Here is a 23,329-nt window from a genome sequence, read left to right as displayed (position 1 = left end):
CAGCGCCGGCGGACCGCGAGCAGCGAGGCTCGGGTGGGCGCCGGCAGCTCCTGGCCTCGGGGGCGGCGGGCAAGGCAGGGTGCGCTCCCGGGGAGGCTTCGGCAGGTCCCTGCCCGAGGGGGTGGGGGGCAAAGGTCTTTCTCCAAGCCGAGCCTCGTCCCGCGGGGAAACGCCGGCTGCTCCCCGCCGGGGCTCCGCAGCGAGGGCCCGCAGTCCCACCCGGGGCTGTGTTCGCTGCCGGGTGACGCTTTATTTTGGGATGCCCTGGCTGCGCGACCCGTGCGAGGCCTCATGGCCTCCGTGTGTACCAGGATTAGAACGCACACCCTGTAGTGGAGTCAGGCTGTCTTCGGTCAACTGGAGTTTGAGTGCCCTAGAAATAGAAATAACGTCCTTTCTGTCTCAAGGCTGCATGGGCTGGTGTCTGAAGAGCGCTTTCTCCCATCGCTGAGGACGAGGAGGAAAGTATTAAACTGTGGTGTAGAAGGGAAGCTTCAAGCTCGTAGGTTTGAGTGCTCTTCGCTTCTTCATCATACCCAATTGCCTTTTCGCTGGTACCGTTTGAAACCTGCATGCAGCAATTTTTACTCTGTCCTGCCTTGGATAATGGGAAGAATGTCAGTTGCAGGCATGTGTTTGGGCAGAGTCCTGTTCTGAAAAGGTTATCGTAATTCAAGAGCCTCTTCAAGTTCCAGTAGCTGTTTTATTTCTAAAGTGATCTGGTGCACCTTGCCCAGGGGAGCAGACAGTGGCCTGAGGCTGGGGGTGGTGGGAATCCCAGCCTTTCTTGCACATTTTCTTCTCAAGAGCAAGTGAGCTGGTTCCCAGCAGCAGCCAAGCATTGCAGTCTCTGCAGGCAGTGAGATGGGAAGGTCCGATGTCTAGGAAACTCTGCTGGTTCTGCAGCATCTAAGACTGGCAGCTGCTTATCTCCTGGGGAACTGGGGAGGAGAGGACTATTTCTGTAGAAGGTGAGGCAATTGCTCTAGGAAATTATTCAGTGGATGGAATTAAAAGGAGGAAACAAAACTGAAAGTAGCCTCTGAGGAATGGTATTTTCAAAATAATATTGATGGCCTGGGGTGTTTTGTGCTGCTTGTTTACTGTCAGAAATTGAAGGCTTAAGGAGCTGTGCTGGGAAGGAGCTGGCTTCCTGGTGATGTCATTCTAAGGAGTTAAATTAGATGATGTTGCTGAAGAGGCACCTGGATGTTGTGCATAGAATACTGACAAATTGCATGGCCTGTAAAGCTGGGAAAGCCCTGTTTATGGGTAAGTCATTCCTTCCCCCAGGCTAATTAAATGTGTTTGAAATGTTAAAAATATCCAACTGTAAAAGCTGTGCTGAAGGCACAGTCATCTTCTGATAGTGACCTCTAATGTTACTCTTCCTTCCTACTTCCCAAGTTTTGTGGCAGAAGCGATGGGTGCAGGAAACCGGTCATGAATAGTATGATCTTCTTGGGAAAGGCTGAGCAGGTGCAGAAATAGAAGAATTCGTGGGCAGTGTTTGGTCCTCGCTCTGCTCTGAGGGGAAGGTTTAGCTGCGAAGAACAGATGCAGTCTCATGCATCTGGGTTTTTCTTGGTGTCAAAAGGCCAATGCCGTAGTTTGTGGTTGTTAGCATGCAGTGCTTTTGTTAGGTGCTTTCACGTTTCCTTTTTTGTTGTTGTTGGGATATTACTCCTTTATCCTGCTAAAAGAGAAACATACAGGTCCTAGGAGATGATTATTGTACTTCCAGTTATTCTTTTTGGGTGCTCAGAAAGTGCAGGCCTTACACACTCATGCCTTTCTGCCAGCCTGGGCAGATTTTCTTGGGGTCCTGTGCGTTAACCTTTTCTCTACTTTGGCCCTTCCTGGCTTGCATCAGTTGCTTAGCTTCTGTGGCTTAGCTGATCCAATGTAAATTAGGGTGATAGTCACTGTGTTAGGGAGAGTAGTTGGAGGCTTAATTAGGTATCTAATGTTTGTAGAACATCTTGAACCGTGAAGGGGCTATGCAGGCACTCCACGCTAATGGGCATGAACAGACATACACTTGAATCTGATTTAGTACAGCCTTTATGATGTGTCTGTGCTAGCTTCTATAAAAAACCAGCAACAATAAGTGAAAACCTTTTTTGAATCATTGCTGTAAGTCAGCATCAGGGGTTTCCATGTTCGGTACTTCTGTTTAGGAATTACAGTGCAACAAGATACAGATACTTTGCTTGAGGACTCACCTTTGTCTAAACACGTGATTCTGTTCTCTGGCTTAATAAAAATTAGGAAATTAGCAAAAGTGGAGATCTGTGTTTCAGAATGACTGTAACTAATGCACTGAAACAGCTGAAAACATGCCAAATGGCTCACTCACTGGTTGTTTAAGGGACAGGAGTAGTGTGTGGTCACAGGATAATTATTGTCTGCTGCTGCATAAATTGTGGGGGTCCTTATGGAAAAGGGTTGATGTAATTGCATTAATTTTATCTGCTGGGTACTGGTGCTGTTACTGCCAGCTCCTCTGCTGGGCAGCAGCTGATGAGCAGGGGTTGAGTTGTGGTGCAGTGTCAGGGACTGGTTCACCTGCAAAAAGTCACTGTTTTTAATTAATTTTAAAGGTTTCTAACCCATGGGGACAGTTTTTTCCTGGGCCCAGCTGGTCTGTGAGCTTGGGTCACTGGAGTTTTGCCAGGGAGAATTTCCTTGTCATCTTTATGGCAGCTCTAGATTCTGTCTGATGTGCGTGCTGAAGGCTGGATGTTTCTCCTCATTCTTCAGCACTGGAGGATGTAGAAGCCTCTTAAAAAGAAGTATCTCAAATTGTTCAGAAAATATCATTATGAAATGATCTGCCCAGACTGTTGGTTTTACAGTGCTTTTGCTGCAGACTTCAGATGTACTGATGCCTCAGTAAGAAATCATAGTTAACCTTAGTAAAGCAATGAATGTGAAATTTGCCACACAAAGGAAATTGTGCAGAAGTCAAGAAGGTTTCACACCTTGCCTGACTTTGGGTCACTAATTAGTTTGACAGATGTTGCCTGGAGGTTGTCAGGTGTTGGTGAGTAGCAAGAGTCTTTCCACTCCTTTCATGCTATTTTGCATGAAATGAGTTGCATCTTGGTCAGGCTCCTTGTGAATAAATGTTGTTACTTGACTGTGTTCACAGAGAGTGGGGGGGTTGAGTCAGCTGTAGGGGCACCGTTGGGAAAGTTCCACTATTCCTGTTCTACTTGTAAATGGGCACTTGAGTTTCCCAGGCTGTAAATCCAGCCTATTTTACTAATATGTAATTACTTTATGATCTTATGATAATACAAAGAGCAGCAGGAGCTGCTTGCATAGTTGTTTGCTCTCCCATAAATTTGCAGACTATTTGAATACTCTGAATTATGTAGTTGCTTAATATAGTATGAAAAGATGGTCAGTACCTACAGTTCCAGCCTGTTTCTTTAACATGAGACATGATTTTTTAGGGTGAATCATGTTGTAGATGCAGTTCTTTTACCATGTAATTCTTCCAGCTGGCTAGCTTCCTTCATTTAGGCCTCTCTGGAAAAAAGCAATCTCTAGCTGATTCTAGACCCTTCCGTGGGTTTTCACGACAGCTATGATGTGACCCTGCCAGAAATGATCATGCCATTGCTATGAATTAGGTTAATACTGAGCTCTGTGAGCGAGGTGTGTTACATAACTGCACAATTAAAGTTCGGGGCTTGTCTGTCTGTTTTCACTTACAGCTGCAGGGAGAGGTTTGGTTCATTTCTTTAATTTCTTGTGGCATATTTTGGCTCTTGCGGCTCTTGGTCTTCCGTGTTTGAGTTTGTCCTCAGGTATTGGGAATGTTCTGGCTGTCTGTAGAGGATGGTGTGGGGGTTTTGTGCGCCTTCTCTGGAGTAAATGCCAGTTACATTGCAGTTGTCTGCTCTTGTGAGAGACTTGAGGCAGACCTTTGCTTTTATGTTTCAGCTGGTGAGTCTTTAGACTATGCAGATATTTACATGTACAGACTCAAGATTTCCCTGTTTTGGGGCATGCTGTGAGTAAATGTCATTTTCGTTTCTGTATTGCAGCTAGTAGTAAAGCCACTCCTTGTTCAGTGGGGGGTGCTGGTGTGCAGATAAATGTGTTGCGTGGTGTACTGTTCTGCTCTGTGTTCAGTTTGGTCTCTACTGCAATAGGGTCAGCATGATGCTGTCTAGCTGCAGAGGGTGATCGCAGTATATGTTATATATGATTTTATGTTGTTTTCTGCACCAGAGACAGAAAACACAAATGCTACTGATGGGAGATTATATATATTGCCTTTGCTCTAAATCATCACTCAGAGCATAAAACCTAACCTGGACGAAGGGTCTCTGAAGTGTACAGGGAAGATACCTTGTATAGCTCTGTGGCCCACATAGTGTTTGGCTTCTCTTCCGAGTCCTGAAAGAAGGGAGAGGAGAGTATTGTATGTCCAGTGGCAAATATGACAGCTAATTTTAAGCTCTAGACATCTGCCTGCTGTAAACTGTATTGAGATCACCAAACTTATTTTACCCCAACAGCTGAGTAACATCCAACAGCTGAGAATCTGGACTGGATTTCAACTAAAAAAAAAATGCCGGATAAAGGCACTGTATCCTATTAAAGAAAAAGTCTCTGCAAGAATTGCTTAGAAAAGGCAGGTGTGGTCCTTTTGTCAGAGCATCCCAAAAAAGATTGCTTGGCCAGGACAGGATTTTGGAGCCTTCCTTAAATCCTAGATATTTTAGGGTTTTTGTCACTGTTTCGTAATGGTGGCAGGAAATGAAGTAGGAGTGAGAGTCAAGAGGGCTGAGAGAGAGCAAGTCTGCCACCTGCTTAAATGCTGAATTTCTGTAGGTGGGTAGTATTGCTTTGAGCATGTACCTGTGTGCACGGGCTTGGTGCTAGCACATCTAGACCTAGGAGATGCGTTTGTACAGATCCCCCAAGTTTTCGACGACTTAGAAAATCAGGTGTGTTGCGAGATAGGTCTGCGTACATCTCGTTAGGAGCTGGCGTAGGAGGGGTTGAAGCCATGATCGGTGCTCGAGTGGGGGCAGTGTGTGGAAGCTCTGAGGAGGAGGCAGAAGTTGTTAGGCAAATGTGGGATTGTGTCACTGGTGCGCAGGATGGCTGCTTCTCATAGCTCTTCTGGGAACAAGCAGGGGCTGAGCTTTCAGCAGGGCATGGGGAATAGAAGGAGCCTTGTGATGGTTCCTTCTCCCACCAGGCAGGCAGCGAGCTCCTCGCAGTGTGTCCCCTGAGCCCCTGGGTGTGCGAGGGGAGCATCAGAAGATGCGGCTGCTGCTTGTCTTGGTGGCAGGTCCTCTAGGGTGACTGGGGCCAGAGCATTTGAAGAATTAGGGGTCCTGACAAATGTTATAAAAGAGGAAAAAAAAATGACTAGCTCGCAGGGAGAGAGTTACTCCAAACAGTTCCCTCCTTGTGACCCCTTGGTACATGCAAGCAATGAAAGACAAGCTTCTTCCTGAGATCCTTGGTGCAACTCTTCCCTGTCTTCTGCATCCAGTGTGGAGAGACCCTGAGAAGACACTAACCTCCCCTCACAAAGCAATCTATTCAGCCTGGATCATATTTTTAGCAAAGCACGATTCTTCTTCAGTTTCAAAAGTAGCAAGTGGGGAATGCAGCCTACATCAGTGTGAGATGCAGAATGATCTCATTCAGGCTGCAGCATCTGTTTGGATTGAAACAATTAGCAGTGATATCAGGAGATCTGCATTTTTTCTTGTTATAGCCAGAGACCATGGTAAACAAGAACTGTTTTCTCTGTGTGCTTTCTATGTCAGTGGAGCACAACTGAGGAGAGATGCTTCTGTTCTGTGTCTAGGAATTCAGACCACAAGCCTTGCATTTCCAGCAACTGTCTTTACCTTTATGCTTTGGAAGGAGTTTGCTTTTTCTTTCACAATCTTTTGTCATCATTAAGCTTTAAGCCATGTGAGCAATAGAAATACCTGTGTACTTCCTTTCTGCTAGTGTTATCTGAGGTGCTGTGACTTGTTGATATGTCAATCTGTTAAAGTAAATGCTTGAAAGGAAAATAGACCAATGAAAAAGAGTAGAAAACAGTAATTCTTGTGTTTGTGTGTTTTCTCTAGCATCTCAGAATACCGGTGCTTTGTGAAAGTTGTTTTTGCCATGTATCTCTTTTCTTTCTCCTATTTTCCCAGCTCTACCCAGCAGTTTGTTGGCAGACAGGATGCTCTGGCACCCAGCCCTTTAGCTGTATCTATTAGACGATGCTTCCTTATAATGTGACAGGTAAAATTGCTAAAAGACTTGTGAATCAGGGACTGGTATGCTAAGCAGGTTACAATGGTACCTCAGATGAGTTCTGCCTTTAATACTGTTTACCCTTTTCTTTAGACTGTACAACAGAGAGCTTCTGAGGGAAGGAACTTTAACAGGGTCTGTGATTTTCTTTTCCATTTATGATTACAGAAACAAGAGAATAAAGTTTTGGTTAAACTACTTACTGCCAAGGTTCCAGAAGTGCAGAATTGCTGATTAGTTTTTCCACTGCATTTTGAATGTTTGATCTGTAATATTCAAAAAACATGGTTGGACACATTTTTAATCATGCAAAGCATGAGTCCTGCCGCTTGTGATATAGATCCATCCAACAGGCACACAATCATTTCTAGATCTTGTGGCCCTAGGGAGGGAGGAGCACGGAGGGGTGCTGTACTGCTTGCTGTTCAGGGTCTGCCAGTGTGCTGGCTTCTAAGGAAGAGCAAGGCTGTGGGACAAGCACCTTCCTTGGGTGAGGTGGGGGAAGGCTGGGGTGGAGGAGGTAACGGCAGTTTCCCCATGTCAGATGGTCGAGTTTATCGTTTGCTGGAATAGGAGCGGGTGCAGCAGGGATGAACTGAACCCAGGAGCTGTGACAAGACACTTCCGAGGCAGTGGGGTGCGTGCGCTAACCCGTTTCTTTGTCACCCTGTTATTTATTCATCTTATTTCAAATAAATACATCAATGCGGTTGTCTGTTCTTTCTGTTGCTTGACTTCAGCAGAATTACAGCAGGGCTGCATCTGGTCCATTGCCGGAGTGTAGCTGATAGCAAAAGTTAAAAATGAAAGTGAAGAGCATGCACTTCAACTGTGGCCTGCGGGCCCTCGGTGCGGCAGCTCCCTGTGTCTATTGTTTTGCCAGCTGGCAGAACTGAGATGGCTCAGTGAAAACAACCCTTTGCATGAGGCAGTTGTGTGGGAATGGCCAATGGCAAGCCTGAATGAGGTTAAAAACATGTGAACTTGTTTCAACACAATTCCCTTTGTTCTTTTTCTAGTAGGCTTGCTGAACATTGCTCTCCTTCACTGGTGGGGTCCCTCCTCCTCGCTTCAGCTCCTGCGCTGCCTTTGCCGAGATGTGGCCTGGGAGCGCCGGGGTCTCTGGCAGCGCTCTCCCCTTGGCGAGGACACTGCGACTTGAGCGCAGTCTGTCCTGGGTTGGCAGCTTCGTACAGAGGGCAGCTTCCAGTAGATAAATGCATTCCTTGCGTAAGGATCTGATCTCTAGGTACTTCCAAAATAAAAATGCTAAGCGGTTGTCAACTCTTACCGAGTCTGCTCTGCACCTGCGGGTCTTGGATTTGGCAGCTTACTAAAATGCAGGACTAGTCAGCAGTCTTCCCTTCAGTTTTTATTTTGTATACTGAAAGAGACTTCTCACAGCAGTACATTCTAACAGTATGTCCTCTATAGTAAGAGCACCTTTTCCACACTTTGAATGTGTTGTAGCTACAGCATTCAGTGAAGACGGTCAACTTCTATCCTTTTAGGTTTATTAAGAATGTGATTTGTGAAAGACAAATTTCTTTGCTTCCTCTGGGCAAAACCCAGTCCTGTAACACGCCCAAAGTTGCATCTAATTTTTGAGAATTTTTTTAAGGTGTACAGAAATACAGAAGTGAATCGCTTGCATTATACTTTCTGCAATAGATAAGACTAAATTTTGAAAAGTGAACATTATCTCTGTGTTTATAGTACCTGGTAGACTGAAGATTGGCTCTGACTCAGGCCTTTGACTGTTACAGTAGTGTTGCCAGATGCAGAAATAAAGCTCCTCAGCCCCAAGAGCAATTGAACAGCCCATGCATACTCTGGAGTTGGGTGGAGATATTTGTATGTGAAAGGTCCTGTGACTCTTCACTCTCTAGTCCTGTGTTCTCTGATTTGGCTTGCTTTTATTTACCTTGGGTTTCCCTGTAAGTAGCTTTCCTGCAGCAAGTGGTGCAAAGACACACCTTTGCTTCTGGATCCTTCTTTCAAGAAAATGCTGAAGCCCAGCATTTCAGCATAGCCTGGAAGTGACCCGTGTTTGAGCCCACAAGGGCAACTCTGCTCTGGGAGACTGGGGGATCACCCAGCTGTTTTAGCTTCCTTGGCTTCTGCTTCATTGCTTCAGCAAAGGCTATGTTCAGATCAGCTGGTAGTCATCCAAGAGGAATATGATGACCTGTAATAATCAACTTCACCTGTACTGCTTGTGATAGAGTCATTTCCCCTGTGCAGGTGATCCCTGCGGCTGGGCAGCTCTAGCAGATGATTGCTAGTTGTTGAAGGAGAGAGTAGCTGGGGCTTGTAGATATGCTGGCCGTGTCCCTGGTGGGACATGAAGGGTGGAGTCTGAGCTGGTCTTTGTTCCAATGGTTAGAATTTGTCTTTGTGTGGGGCCAGAGTTCTGGTTGTGCCAGCACTTTGGAGAGCAGACAAACAGTGTCTGTCTCTCTGGCTACAGCAGTGATGTCCCAAAAGCAAGATGCAAGTCTTGACTGCTGTATCTTAAGAGTGGGGTGATGCTTCTTTTGAGTTGACCTCATAGTTTTTATGTGTTAAAACAGTCTAGAAGGGGAAGCAAATGAACTAAATCACTGCATTTAATTCAGTGAAGCTGAATTAAACTTAACACAATGGTACAAGTTCCCTCTCAGACTGTTTATCTAAAAAGGTGAAGGTAGATGGGAGAAGAAAGAGAAGGATTTAATTTCCTTCAGGCGAAACTTTGTTTTCAAGAGTTTAAGGGATGCTGCTCTAAACCATATGTTGTGTGTTTTTAAATGTCCTAAACTGTCTCTGCAAATGCTTGCTCTTGAGCGTGAGGACTATTTCTGGACCTGTTGCCAAGGCAGTGCCAAGCTTCTACTTGAGGCTTACACCCTTATTTCTCTTAGATTTAGCTGTCTTGTGAATGTAGAAATTGTTCTTGGCCCTGTTTCTTAAGTATGTGGGACTACTTCTGAAAGATAGACAGTACTCTGTTTCTTGACTTCAGTGATTGCTGAGGTTATGCAGCACCTCACGGGAGTAGGATAGTGTGATTAACCATGTACAACAGAGTTTTGCTGGACTCTTAAGAAGCCAGTGCTTCTGAGACTGAAGGGAGGGTAGTACTCAAAGGTGGCTTTAGTCTGCTATTGCATTCCAGTAATATTCGGCTAGGTAATATCCCTGAGTATCCCTGTTCATGGCCCTGGTAAAGCGATGAAGTATCTGAGAGGCAGGAGGACATGAGTCGTGCTGTTTTCTCATGGACAGTATATACAGAGGAATTCTCACAGCAACTAGCTAGAAGCATTTAGGAGCACTGAAGAGTTGTACTGAGGTTGCTTGGGGATCACATGCTTGGTCATGGTCAGAATCTGTTCTGGTGCTCAATTCCTTTTAAAATGTGGTGGTTTGCTTCTTTTCAGAGAAGCTGAATCATTCAAGGAACAAGGAAATGCATACTATGCCAAGAAAGATTACAATGAAGCATACAACTATTACACAAAAGCCATAGGTAAGAACATTTGATGATAATATTAATCTTTGCTGAAGACCATGTCTAAAAATCAAAGCTGGTTATTGATTTAAAATATACCAGCAGAGTTTCTAACAGCACACACTGGATGAAAACTTTTTGCCTGCTTTAATTACCTTGCAAAATTTCACCAGATTGATAATGCAACTCAGTGCCAATGTGGGTGATTGCAGCAGTTCTTTGTTTCTCCTCCAGCCAAGATATTCTTAACATGAAACCAGTCCAGCTTTCTCTCTAATGCAGGGTCAGCAGTGCTGTCAGACTGAACGCCACAAACTTTTGTTCTATATGAGTTTATTCCTGTGCATAGTGTGGGGAGCAATAGTATTAGACTTGCTATTCAAAACAGCTACTTGACCATCGTGCGTCATCTTAAGCCACTCAGGTGACGTTATAGATCGGGGAGGGAATGTGAGTTTTTAATCCAACCACAGCTTTTTAATACGTTCTACAAGTTGTATAGCTGCTTGCATTATACTAACAGTGAGTGCTCTTACATCTTCTCCAGATACCTGTCCTAATAATGCCAGTTATTATGGTAACAGAGCTGCCACACTCATGATGCTGGGGAGATTCCGAGAAGCACTGGGAGATGCTCAGCAGTCTGTCAGATTGGATGATAGCTTTGTAAGGGTATGTGAAAAATTTCATGCTTCTTATTCATGTCTCAATACCCTTGTCTCCACCTACTGCACCTCTTGCAACTCCCTTTTAACTGTCTTCTCAGGGCCATCTACGGGAAGGGAAATGCCATCTTTCCCTAGGGAATGCCATGGCTGCCAGCCGCTGCTTTCAACGAGTTTTAGAACTGGATCATAAGAATACTCAGGCACAGCAAGAGGTAAGAGGTTCTTAAAATTTAAATATTCCCAGTAGATGAGGCTGTCAAAGGGAATGGGTTGAACTAGTAAGCCTTTCACTTCAAATTTGCAAGGTGGAATCACAGTCATCATTAGTAATGATACTTTGCATGCTGTGAGGTAATGGGAAAAAATGAGATGCTGTCAAACTCTCTATATCTGTTTTTCAGTAGACCATCAGGTCGCACAGTTACTTTTGTGTGTGATTGTCTCTTAGCAGAAAAGCATGGAGGCTAAGCTGGTCTTTCACTCAGCACTCCAGAGGAGAAATGGTGAATGGTAGTAAGGCAGCAGGGAAGTGGGTGGTGCAGTGTGTAGAAGGTTGCTGCCACTTTTGTATCTTATTTGCAGGGGTACATTTTCTTGGGCTACCAGTTAGGTCACTTGATTTCAAACTGATTTTAATGCTGGCAAAACAATTCATGTAATCTGCATTATTGTTCCATGGTTGGCAGTAGTTTTTGCTCTGATGCTTTAGGGATTGGCTGCTTAAATGCTACTTGATGGTGTTCTAGAGCACTGACTGTCCTGCAATACTTGCTGTGTTCTCCTGTCTTTCAGCTGAAGAACGCCAGTACTGTGCTTGAGTATGAAAAAATAGCTGAAGTGGATTTTGAGAAACGGGATTTCAGGAAGGTAAGATTAACTTGATTGTTTGCTGTAGCATTATGAACTGACATATTTTATGTGGCCAGTTCAGCCAGATGCATGTCTAATTTCCCTGCCTAATATTAGCTGGGGCCTAATGGGAGGTGCTGTACAACATACTTTTGCTATTGAAGCAGGGCTGTCTTGTGAACTGTAATAGTTGTGAAAATGGCAGAGCTCATGCTCTCTTAGCACTGAATGAATGAAAAGTGAAGAGGGTGACAGGCTCAGGCTGAGTATCCTCTATTACTGTTTGCTTTGCAGGGTGAGTGGAACCATGAATGAGCTGTTTGATACAGATTTTGTCAGCAGCAGCGTTTGATCACGCTTTGCTCCTAAAATGCATATCCAGGATTCTTCTTTCTCAACTCTTTAATTAAAAAAAAAAAAAAAGGGCAGTCTGCCAGTATTATAGTGAGGGTCATTGAAGGAGGAATGCAGATCTGCGTGGGGCATTCTCTATTACTGTTTCTAAATCTTTCTTCCCAAGGGCTGTAACAGGATGCAGCTGGTACTGACCTGATATAACAAGAAATGACAGCATGAAATCTGAAAGGCAAAAAACACTTCTCATGCAACTGTTTCTGTTCAGTGGATGCATGTAAGGCCCAAGTTTGGCCCAGAAAGGAGATTGTCCAGCACATTAAGCTCATTGTTCTGGTCACTGACTCTTAGGCTAAGCTCAAGATTTTGGAAGGGTAAATCCCAGCTTTGTGTCACCTGGTTATGTGGAGCAAATGGGATGTATGGTCAATCTGGATTTCATGTGTAGGAATTGCCCTGCCTGTATTGCATGTTCTGGGCTTTTGCATCTGTCCCTTCACTTCTCCCGTCTCACTGCACTGGGGAGGCTTGCATGAAATGTGATCTTTGTTCCTGGAGAGCTGCTCTTGCTCCTTCCTCACCCAGAAGCCATTGGCTTCTCAGTCAGGAGCACAGTGCTTCCCACAGCAGGCAATCGTGATGTCACGGGCTGGGGAAGCAGATGAACCTTGGTGAAACAATGACCCTGTTCTCATGCAGATGTCCCCACCAGAGAGGCAAAGATGGAAAAGACCTATTAGATCACCCTGCCCATTGCAGTTAGACCAATGTAAGATCAGTCCCTGCACTGTACTTTTTTGTGTTTTGTCCAGTCCAAACTGTCTCAATCTATAGAATTTCTGTCCTTCCCATGTGTCTTTATAATGCAGGAAACAGGGGCAGAATTGTCTTCCTTGGCTTTTTCTTCAGGGCCTACAATTTCAGAAGAGTTAAAGGGATGGACCTTCTACAGGTGTCCCTTGAATTTGTGTAGTGCTATGTCATAGTAACATAGCAGGTGCCACAAACCTTTGTACACAAAGCCCTTTAAAAGACAGGACAAAAAACCTGCACATGAGGAAAATTTTCTAATGAAATATGCCTCCAGCAGCAGAGGAAACAGGTGTCTGCACGCTTATCTTCCTGTTCAAAGACAGATATGAAATCTCAAGTGTGGTAATGGTGCAGCCTTTCAAATTAGGCCTTTGGCTATTTGCTTTGCTCACATTTGTGTTTTTTCTCACACCAGGTTGTGTTTTGCATGGATCGTGCTTTGGAGTTTGCTCCTGCTTGTCACCGATTCAAAATCCTCAAGGCTGAATGTTTAGCGTTATTGGGTCGCTACCCAGAAGCACAGTCTGTAGCAAGGTGAGTGTCTTAAGGTCTAGAGTTTGAGGAATAGCTGATGGTATGTCCTGGCGGCTGCTTGTTTTCCACAGCCGGAAATCAATGAGGGGATATAAAAAAAGAAATAATCCTTAATGCAAATTGTGATGAGGAAGGGTGTATCAATTTATCCCCTTTAAAGGTAATCTTACCAGGAAACTATTTAGACTCAGTTAATAACCAGCAGTCTTGCTTGAGCAAGTTTCCATACTTTTTGCACATCTGTACCATAGGCGTGATAAAATAACTAAATATCTCAGCAGAGGAAGAGTGCTTTTGGAGATCAGAAGGAAACTGGAATAGGGAAACATTTTATTTTTTTAATATGTCTGTTACAGTGACATCTTACGAATGGACTCAACAAATGCAGACGCTCTGTATGTCCGTGGTCTCTGCCTTTATTATGAGGACTGTATTGAGAAAGCAGTGCAGTTTTTTGTCCAAGCACTCAGAATGGCTCCTGATCACGAGAAAGCATGTCTTGCCTGCCGTGTAAGTTGTGGATGCTGGGGATGGGACTGCAAAATTACCTGGTTTGGGGTTTTGTTGTTTGGTTTTTTTTAACCAAACACCTAACTTAGTTCTGCTGGATCAGTCCCTTCTTCCTCCCTCAACATTATCATTCCCCAGCTCTCCAGTAGCAATTAGTGTGTCAAAGCCTTCCCAAAGACAACCAGCTGCTGCTTGAGGTAAAACTGAGTTGCAAGAAGCTCTTTCTCAGAAGGCTGTGATACTTTGAAGACTGCTCCCTTTCATTATTCTTTGTTCCTTGATCAGATACAGGAGCAATAAAACTATGTCTATCAGTTCTAAAAGAACTTCTGACTTTCAGATTCAATATTAGTGCCTACAGGTTGACTTGCATTTAAACACTCTTCCTTTCATGTTGCTCCTTCCCTTATTTCTACTCTGTTGTAGTTCTTTGACTGACTTTTAAAATCTGTTTACTTGTATAAGCTCTCAAAAAGTGAGATCCCGTTCCTATTTTTTTTAAATACATAAATTTACTTCACTGTCATGTTCTCATCTTAAACATTAGGCAAGCTTTGTTCCCACAGAGAATGCCTGTAACTAGCACTGGCTGTTCCTTAGCGCTTCTCTTGGGGGAAGGCAGAGTGCTTACAGCTCGTTTCAGCTGCTGTAGCAAGGCTGTGACTTTTGTATCCTGTAATGGTGTCTGAAACCAAATTAGAACAGTTATGTTTCAGGACCCTCACCCAGCAAAAAAAGGTGCTTGGTACCCCTGAACCACTTACCTAATGTCCTTATCCAGGGTTTATTTTCTTTTAGAATGCCAAAGCACTTAAAGCAAAGAAAGAAGATGGGAATAAAGCATTCAAAGAAGGAAACTACAAACTAGCATATGAACTGTACACAGAGGCACTAGGAATAGATCCAAATAACATAAAAACAAATGCCAAACTCTACTGCAACCGGGGAACAGTTAATTCAAAGGTAAGAAATGGTCACTTGGCAGGTAGTCTTTCATCATATTCCTCACCACATAGTTTCTAAAATGGAGAACAGAAATTTTGGAAAGCATAAGCTCCTCTGACTGCTGGGGCAGCTTAATCTTTCTAGTGCTGTAGGCAATGTTTCAGGTTTTTGTACTTGCACAATGATTGGATCTGTTCCAAACAGCCAACAAAGTTGACTCCTGAAGAAACAAAACTCAAATGCTTGGGCTGCACAGAGTGGGAGGGAGAAGAGGAATGTAGTTTAGCCTTATATTAATCAGCATAAAGGCATCCTTATTTGTTTCCTTCCTGGTAATGAGGAGATCTATTTTCTTTTCTTATTCTTCTTGTAGATCATCTGTCTTGCTTTTTTTTGATCTAAAAAATATGACCTAATTTAAAAACCCTGGACACTTTTTCCAGGTTTGCTGTTGCATTTTAGTCATGCACTATCCAGAGAAAGTCAGTCATGTGATTAGTGCTTCCAGTTTCCACCCTGCATTTCCTCTAGGCGTGTTTCCTCCTCAGCTGTCTCTGTGTTGATGCGTGCTCTGCCAGCGTCGAGGCTTTTCAACACCCCTGCTTGGTCAAGAGATAGAGGCTATTCTCAGAACCTGGGAAATGGGATGATCTGGAGGCACCAGTAATGGATATTTTACATGGCTGTTTGTGTCTGAAAACAAACAATGCTTTTTAAAAAAAAAATCTTTTAAATATTTTTAAGTTTATTTTCCTGTCTGGAAATTAGTTTGGACACAGAATAACTTGATTGTCCGATCATTCTAAGGAAGACTCTTGTTTCCAGGTGGTGTTTCTTAAAGAGAAGCACCATGTAGTTCTAACATTTTGCTAGCCAGGCTTCTAATTTTTCCCTAGGGAACAAAAGCTCTGTGTTTTGGGGGGATTGGAAAAATTTCCTAGATGCAGACACACAAAACAGTGAGATTTTTCCAAGATTCTTTACACATTTCAGTTGCCTAAAATCATAATGCTACTTAGCAGAAATTGTTCTCTGACTGGGATTCGCTTAACTTTTGTCTGACATTGTAGCTTAGGAAACTTGAAGAAGCAATAGATGACTGCACAAATGCAGTAAAACTGGATGACACATATATCAAAGCATACTTGAGGAGAGCACAATGGTAAGTAGATCTTTATAACGGACATGCTGAGCAGGTTTGTGGGTAGAAACCTCTTCCCTACAGCACTGAGTGACAGGGATAACAAATCTGAAGCTTAAATGAGTAAAGGGTCCTGTCTTAAGGGGCTTCTAACTTATGCTGACGAGGAGACAGGGGAAGTTCTATGTAGTCTGTCCTGCCTGCATGGATCTGGGACTGCCTATTGATTGTTGCATTTAGGCAGGTTTTGTTCTAAAGCTTGATTTATTATGTTTATAGACTAATGTAAGACATTCTGTCCCAGAGAGCCTCCCTCTTAAGCTTTTTCAGAAGGCCTGTTGTGGGTAAGAGATCTTATCCTGGCAGAGCTGTTCACGCTTCCAAGAAACCAGAGTTTGAAATGGGATGCCCTGCTTCCCATAAAGGAGAAATCAGCTGAGACTACATATTTCAGCCATAGATAATACTGCAGTGTAGCATGGTGAGGCTGAGCAAGTTGTACAAAGAAGTTTGGGTCTGTATGTCTCCTTTGTAACTTGGCACCAACCAGGGAAGTAGTCAAAGCTCTGTTCTGACTACAGATTTATGTGCTACTTTCCACAATACTGATTATTCCCCAGTTTGTGGCAAAGCTGCCTGCCTTGTAGATGAACCAAAACCATTATTGCAGCCTTCCTGTTGTGCATTTATTTTAATTTGCAATGTTCAGTGTTCTTCTCAAGCTCTATCTCAGTAATTGCTAAATTATAGTAAGTAGTTAATGTGTGAGTAAGGCTGAAACACCAATAGACAGGCATACATCCCTCTGAGGTGCCAAGATTGTCACTTCTAACCAGCGTTGCTAGTGTACAGCTCTGCACCAGCTTCCTTGAAATCTTGCTGGCTGGTATTAGTGCCTGCAGCTAGATAAAGTCATTATGAGATCGTTAAAGTAGAACTGGTGCTGCCAAGTGAGATTGCAGTCTCCACTTGGAGCCCAAAGTACAGGTTCCTGTGCCAGGATTTCTCACAAATAGCAGGTGTCTGGGCTTCCATTCAGTCTAGCAGTGACCCTTTGTGGGTTCCTTAATGATTGTTCTTTCTGCAGTCCAGTGCATATCTCTTCCTTTAATTCATATCCACCCACAAAGCTTGTCCCTGAACCCCCTTTTGATATTTCCTGTGAAGTACACCTTGGCCACCAGTGTTTCTTTCCACAGTTACATGGACACAGAACAATATGAAGATGCTGTAAGAGACTATGAAAAGGTTTATCAGACAGAAAAAACAAAAGGTGAGTATATTGGCATTCTTTTTGTGTGCATAAGTTTCCCTTAACTGGCAATTTTGTTGTTGTTGCCTTTGTTTGCTTTTTCCCTCATAATATGCTCTGATTTGCAGCCTTTCGCCCCAGCAGGACAATACCGGAAAAGTCCAGAGAAGCACTCTGAAATGCCTGTCTCCAAATCTGGTTTCTTTTCCAGCATTGAATGCTGAGAAGATAATTTAGCTTGTATCTAAATGCAGTGCACTAGATTCAGAATATCTGGTTATGGTTCTCATTCTTAACTGTTGTCTTGCTTTTTTAGTAGTCTGAAATGAAACAGTAACCTTAGTCCTTGTGGTTCATTTTCCAATTCTGGTTTAATAGCACTGAGATGTTCACCTCCATTTGGAAACAGTCTTAAGTGGACAGTGAGGCTTTAATTAGCTACCTGTAAATCCCAGTGGGTTGGTTACTTGTGGCACTTGAATCCTTCAACCCAGGTCATCCCAACATGTTGGTCTTCAGCCTCTCTTAAAGCAGGAGGCTGTACCTGACACTAAAGCCACTTTCCTTTGGCATTGCACTTCTTTCTAGAACACAAGCAACTTCTAAAGAATGCACAGGTGGAACTGAAAAAGAGCAAACGGAAAGACTACTATAAAATCCTTGGGGTTGACAAAAATGCCTCTGAAGATGAGATCAAGAAGGCTTACAGGAAAAGAGCACTAATGCATCATCCAGGTACCCACAAACAGTCTGTTATTAGAGCATGTGTTGTTGCTTTGATCCCTTGCTCCATGCATATGCCCTGTGCAACCATCACTCAGAGGCAGGAATAAATATGAGAGGGGGAATTTCTGGACAAATAGCACTTCTGACCCCACAGATCTAAATCTGTGGCAGTAGCTGGGAATGTGTAGCATTTTCCATTTACACTAAAAACAAAAAGCTTCTTTCCTGCTTTTTTTTGTGTCCCTAGACCGACATAGTGGGGCAAGTGCAGAAGTACAGAAGGAAGAGGAGAAGAAATTTAAGGAGGTTGGTGAAGCCTTTACCATCCTGTCAGATCCCAAGAAGAAGGCCCGCTACGACAGCGGGCAGGATCTAGAAGAGGATGGATTGAACATGGGAGGCAAGTGTTCCTTAAGATATTCTACCATGGCAGCCTTTAAAAAGATTAGACCATTTAGAGTCTGTTTTCTCCTCTAAAGCAAACCTCCCATTTGTAATAATCCTATGAATTGACTTGGTTTGGTCTCTGAAAGCATTTGAATACCAGATCTGCACTGAATGTTTCAAGTTGCAAACAGTCTAGGTTATATGGTGGATGTTATACTTGATCAAGCCGGTAGGTAGTAGCTGCCATTAAGCAGAATTCTTTCGTAGGAAGTGTGAAATAGTGTAATAGAAAGATTGTGCATCCCTAAATGCAACTTATCCAAAATTCTTAGGTTGCCCTTGTTACTGAAATTGTCTCTCTGACAACTCTTGCTTTTACCTGTTTTTTTGCTACTGTCAGTGGCTCTGTACTCTGCTGCTGTGTAGCAGTGCTCAGACAGAGCAAGCTGTTTATAGCTTTTTGTGTGCTTGTAAAATGCTTTATGAGCCCTCAAGTGACAATTTCTAAATTGTGAAAACTGTAACTGTCTGTTTCACTTCCACTCACAACTACCTTTTCTTCCCTGTAGACTTTGATGCAAATAATATCTTCAAGGCCTTCTTTGGTGGGCCAGGTGGCTTCAGTTTTGAAGGTAGGTGGAAGTGTTCTCCTGTCAGCTTTGAGTACGTAAGTACACAAATCACTTGACAGGACAGCTGAGTTTCCCAGAGTGGATGTGCTGTTTGAGGAGAGTATTTGACTTTTCCATGGAAAAGTATCTAACCTCTTGGAAAGTTCTATCTGCACAGCATCCCAGCTGATGGCTGGTTCTGGTTCTTTTGTGTTCCAAAGCAATAAAACCCAGGGGTTCCCTTTTCAAGAAGTATGTGTAGGCTTTCCCATCTAGAGTGGTGCTTTGCTGCTTAGGAATAGTTGACCATAACTTGGATGCAGCTGCTGGTGCTAAAGCAACAAAAGGTGATTCTTGGTCAGAAGTCCTGTGCATATGTATCACACAGCTCTCTCCTCTGGTTTCATGTGTTATGAATGTGAGTCATGTGAATCCTCCTGAGGGCTTCTGCCTGCAAACATTTTGAGGTGACTGGAGGCAATGAAGAAGCTGTTACTCACTGTCGTCCCTTCAAACCTCGTGTGTGGTCAGGCTTTCTTCACACACCTTGGTGTAGGATGGCTTTGTACAGTGTTGAGTGAGCTCTCAGCTAGCATCAATATACCCCTTAGGGAAGCGTGTGTTCCTTAAGGTCTTTTGTTAAGTGAATTTCGAGAAGTCTTGCATGCTTCATGTACTGTTTACCTTCCTCTTTGTAAATCTGCCTCCTCTACCCATATGGTCAGTGGTCCACTCTTGTTGGAAAGTAGCTACTGGAAATGCATAGCAAAGATCTCTCTCCTACGTGTTCAAATGCTTTTCTTTGCATTAAGTACCAGCTTGGCATCAAGCTACTGCAGGATAGTAGTTAACTGTATTGTCTTTGAATTTTGGAAGTGCTAATATTTTTCATTTTCTTTTTCAGCTTCTGGGCCTGGAAATTTCTTTTTCCAGTTTGGCTAAAAAACAAACAAACAAAAAAAACACAAACAAAAACCACACATACCTGATCTGCTTATTTTAACCTTGAATACGGACATACTTAGACTCCTTCCTTCATCATGTCTCATTGTACTTAGAGCAGTTTCATTTTTCTCGGTTGGAGACCTCTGTTTTGTGTGCTTTTGTGTGTGAAGAGGAAACCAGCTCGGGGAGGGGAAGGCTTGTGAATTTTGTTTTACTGTTAACTTTATTAAAAAAAAAAAAAAAAATAAAGCTTTGAATCTTTTGGTCCCTCCATGCTGGCCCGTACTTTCAGACTGTTCCTGCTCCTCAGCAGAGAGGATTTCCCTGAAGTCCTCTCGGAATCTTGACTTGTAAGAGGGTGAAGTAATCTCCTATTTTGTTTTGGTTGACTCCAAAGTGCAGTATGGCAGCATGTCTGGGGTTTGTAGTAACTTTTAAGTTATCTTAATCTTCTGAAAATATTGCCAAGATTCAATCAAGTTTCATACAATTGCATTTTACCTGCCAGCTGTCTTTTTTTTCTTCTTTTTTTTTTTGCCATGGTTCTACCAGAATGGTACACTTGGGCATTAACTTCAATGATAATGTGTGAGCTTAACAATTTTGTATCAGAGAAATGCTTCTTTGGATTTAAAAGAGCAGCTTATGCGAGAATTCCCTGTGATGCAGCTAGAATTAAGGGCTTTGTGTTGCCACTCCAAGAATTGTCCTGTTTAAGGGAATATTGAATTTACTCTGGGCTGAATTTCTTCACCGTACTTTTTTTAATTAATCCACTTGAACATTTAATATTTGTGCTAAAACTTGATTTTGTTGAGCTTGATGTTTGATTTCGTGTTACTGATCCATAACGTGGATGACCTCTTTCTAGCTCTGAAGAAATGCAAAGTAAAATTCAGGTTAATAATTGAAAACGGTTACTGTGTGCGTGCAGCAGTGTGCTCTCGTAATGTTTACAGGAACTGTACAGATATGTTAAACTAGTCAAGTAGTTTTCAACTAGAAGTAATTTACTAGTCCAAAGAAGCAAGAAAATGCAAAGTCAAACTCTGAACTGACAGTCTGTCACTTGCTTCTCTTGCACAATGTCAGGGCAAGTGCTGGAGGGATGAGCTTAAAGCCTGGAGCTGCGTGCAGCTGCACCATCTCAAATTGAAAATGGATTTGGTTTGGTGGTACTGCCAGTTAACACGAATGCTGTTTTATTTTTCACCATAAATGTAGTGTTACAGCAAGATCACAGCTGGGAGAGGACTCTGCTTCCAGAATTCTTCCCTTTTCTCTAGAGAGTGAAGAACCTTTTTGACTAGGTGCTTTGTTCAAGTTAAGTACTGTCTGTGAAACGGTTCTGGAGCACAGCGGGTGGCATTGTCTGACAGAGCCTCTCGAGGTCTTGCTCAGAAGTGGGGTGTGAGAGAAAGTGTGTTGGCACTCGGCAACACCAGCGAGAAGGGCAGAGTCTTGGCAGCCTTGCTGTATCTGGAGTGTTTTGAACTGACCTGCAGTAGTGTAGTGATGTTTGGAGGGCTGAATTTTGCTTGGCTAAGAAAACGGGTGTTTATACAAATACATGCAAGACTCTTTCCTAGAGCAACCTGACACTAACTTTTATATAATATCTGATTTAACTTCTTACTGCAGGAAGAAAAACTGCAATGAATTCATTGCATGAAATGCTAACATCGTTGTCTTCCTTCCTTTTGAGGGCTGTACTTGTCCTGTTCAGTGGGACAGAGTTGCTAGACCACAATGCAAGTGAACTTCATTTCCAACAGTTGCAATAGTGTCATGGTGCTGCCGCCGCCGAGTACTACAGTCCTGTGGTTGTGTTTTGTCAGATTTATTGACAATCTGCTTTCATAGAGGGAAGATTTAAGGGCTTAAATTCTAGTACTGCAGAATAAAGAAAGAATTCTATAACTCACTCGAAAGTCAGCTTTGAAAATGAGCCAATGTTGAGTAATATTTCCAAAAACAGACTCTACAACATTTATTCTAACTTCCTTCGCACCAGTGTAATGTGATGGACTTACCCGGATTGCACTGAGAGCAAAATAAGGTCCTAGCATCTTTTAGACTCTGAAATGGTAATTATCTGGGGAATTGAAATACTGGTCTATGCATATTGATACTTCTTCAGTTCTCATGGCACTTGTGAGTCAGAGTTTACAGGACTTGTTTTAGTGTGGCATTCTGGATTCATAATGTCTTGTCCTGTGTGTATTGATATTACTGTACAGTTTGGACTTTCCTCAGTCTTTTATTACCATGCAGAGATGTGTCCTGCATTTGTCAGTGGTTTTTATTATTATTATTATTATTTCCCCCTCCCCCCAGTTAAGTATGACAGGCTTCCTTCTCTCCAAACTTTGAATGAGACCATTCCTTGGAGGACAGAAGCGCAGTGGCTTTTCTTCTGAGAGAGAAAAATGTATACAGCAGATATTTATAAAACTGCACATGAATGCATGATTTAATGTAGTTAAATATTAATATGGTGAGTGCCAAGACTTTTCTAAGGAGCGTTATAATGTGATTCAAAGTGAAGGCGAACACGTGTTCCCTTTTGCACAGAGCGCTGGCGTTTGAACGGCGTTCAGTGACTCTCCCGTTACCTCAGGACAGCAGCAGCAGCGTCTGGAGATAGAGGTGCGGTGGCATTGTAACCTCCATCGTGTCCTCGCACAGCTTGGAGACACGGAACTCTGTTTCTTTCAGAAAAATCTGCTTAGATGTGTGTTGCTTGAAACGTTGCCTTTCACACTTGGTAGTTATGGAACATTATTCATGGGTTGTATTTTGTACACAGCCACAGGGAAACTTAGTGCCATTTTTCTAGCTGCTACCACTCTGCAGACCTCCCTGGCTTCCTTCGGCTGGAGAGGAGCTACCAGACATAGGAATTTGCCACAGAGACAATGAGTAAGTATCTTAAAGTGGTATTATGCCTGTGCTTTTTCTAGAATGGTAAAGAGCTAATGGAGGTGATAGGAGGCGGTTGCTGTAGGTGATACCCTTGAAGCACAAGCACAGTGGGATACACATGCATCGAGCCTTATTTAGAAGCATACTGTTCCCTTTGGTGTGACTGTAGGCAGGTGGAAGAAACCAGTGATGAAGCCCTTCCTTTTAATGAGAAGAGTTGTCTTTCTGGAAGTCAGTCTTTGTAATTATTGAAAGGTTTCTTTTTTGGCATAACAGCAAGAGCCTTAATACTTCACCCTGAAACGTACCTAAACGTGCCCCCAGACTGTTTGTTCCACGTGCAGAATCCCTTGCTCCCTGTTCTGCCTGGTGAACAGCCCGAAATACAGACGCCAAGCAGCTTTTGCCGCACGGTGCGTGTTTGCCCTTTGGCCTACCAGCTCCTGCCCGGTGTTTCCAAAGGGGAATGGTTGGTGCTGTGGGAGTTCCTGCCGAGCGGAACGACCAAGAGAGAGCAGAGCTGACGTGGCTAAAAAAGCAAGACCGGGCTGGTGTGTAAGGGAGGGATCTTTTAGCGGATGTGATGGAAGTAATTGCTATTGAAGAGCTCGATAACTGGCAGAGAAGCTGTCAGCTTCCTCTGTGAAAGCTGTAAACTACAGGGAAGATTGTGTGTGTGTGGGGAGCATGGCTCTTGGCAGACCAAGCGTGTGAAGTGAGGCTCCGTTGTTGTGACTCTATAGTGTTTACAAGGAGATAAGGAATTGTTTGACTATTACGCTTTCCCTCTGATGTTTTTTTGCGTAATCATGATACTTGTGGTGTCTGAACTGCTGTAGGGATAGTTTCAAGTAGTGAAACGCAGTTGCATTCAAATGAAAATGG

At 43.3% G+C, this 23,329-nt stretch overlaps 1 protein-coding gene across 1 annotated transcript; it reads left to right on the top strand.

Annotated features, from left to right (window-relative positions):
* Window positions 1-9,717: 9,717 nt before the first annotated feature.
* DNAJC7 (DnaJ (Hsp40) homolog, subfamily C, member 7) lies at window positions 9,718-21,835 on the top strand. Its single transcript, XM_010585598.1, has 13 exons — window positions 9,718-9,802; window positions 10,332-10,456; window positions 10,551-10,664; window positions 11,245-11,319; window positions 12,884-13,002; window positions 13,359-13,512; window positions 14,311-14,475; window positions 15,528-15,619; window positions 16,798-16,871; window positions 17,439-17,585; window positions 17,824-17,976; window positions 18,533-18,595; window positions 19,479-21,835. The coding sequence occupies exons 2-13, from the start codon at window positions 10,382-10,384 to the stop codon at window positions 19,514-19,516; spliced, it is 1,269 nt and encodes a 422-aa protein (XP_010583900.1). The 5' UTR covers window positions 9,718-9,802; window positions 10,332-10,381; the 3' UTR covers window positions 19,517-21,835.
* The last annotated feature ends 1,494 nt before the right edge of the window (window positions 21,836-23,329 follow it).

This window comes from Haliaeetus leucocephalus, unplaced genomic scaffold (assembly GCF_000737465.1).
Source record: "Haliaeetus leucocephalus isolate CR32 unplaced genomic scaffold, Haliaeetus_leucocephalus-4.0 Scaffold110, whole genome shotgun sequence".
Lineage (NCBI taxonomy): Eukaryota > Metazoa > Chordata > Aves > Accipitriformes > Accipitridae > Haliaeetus > Haliaeetus leucocephalus.
Note: the sequence above shows the minus strand (reverse complement) of the source record. Positions and strands in the feature narration are given on the sequence as shown.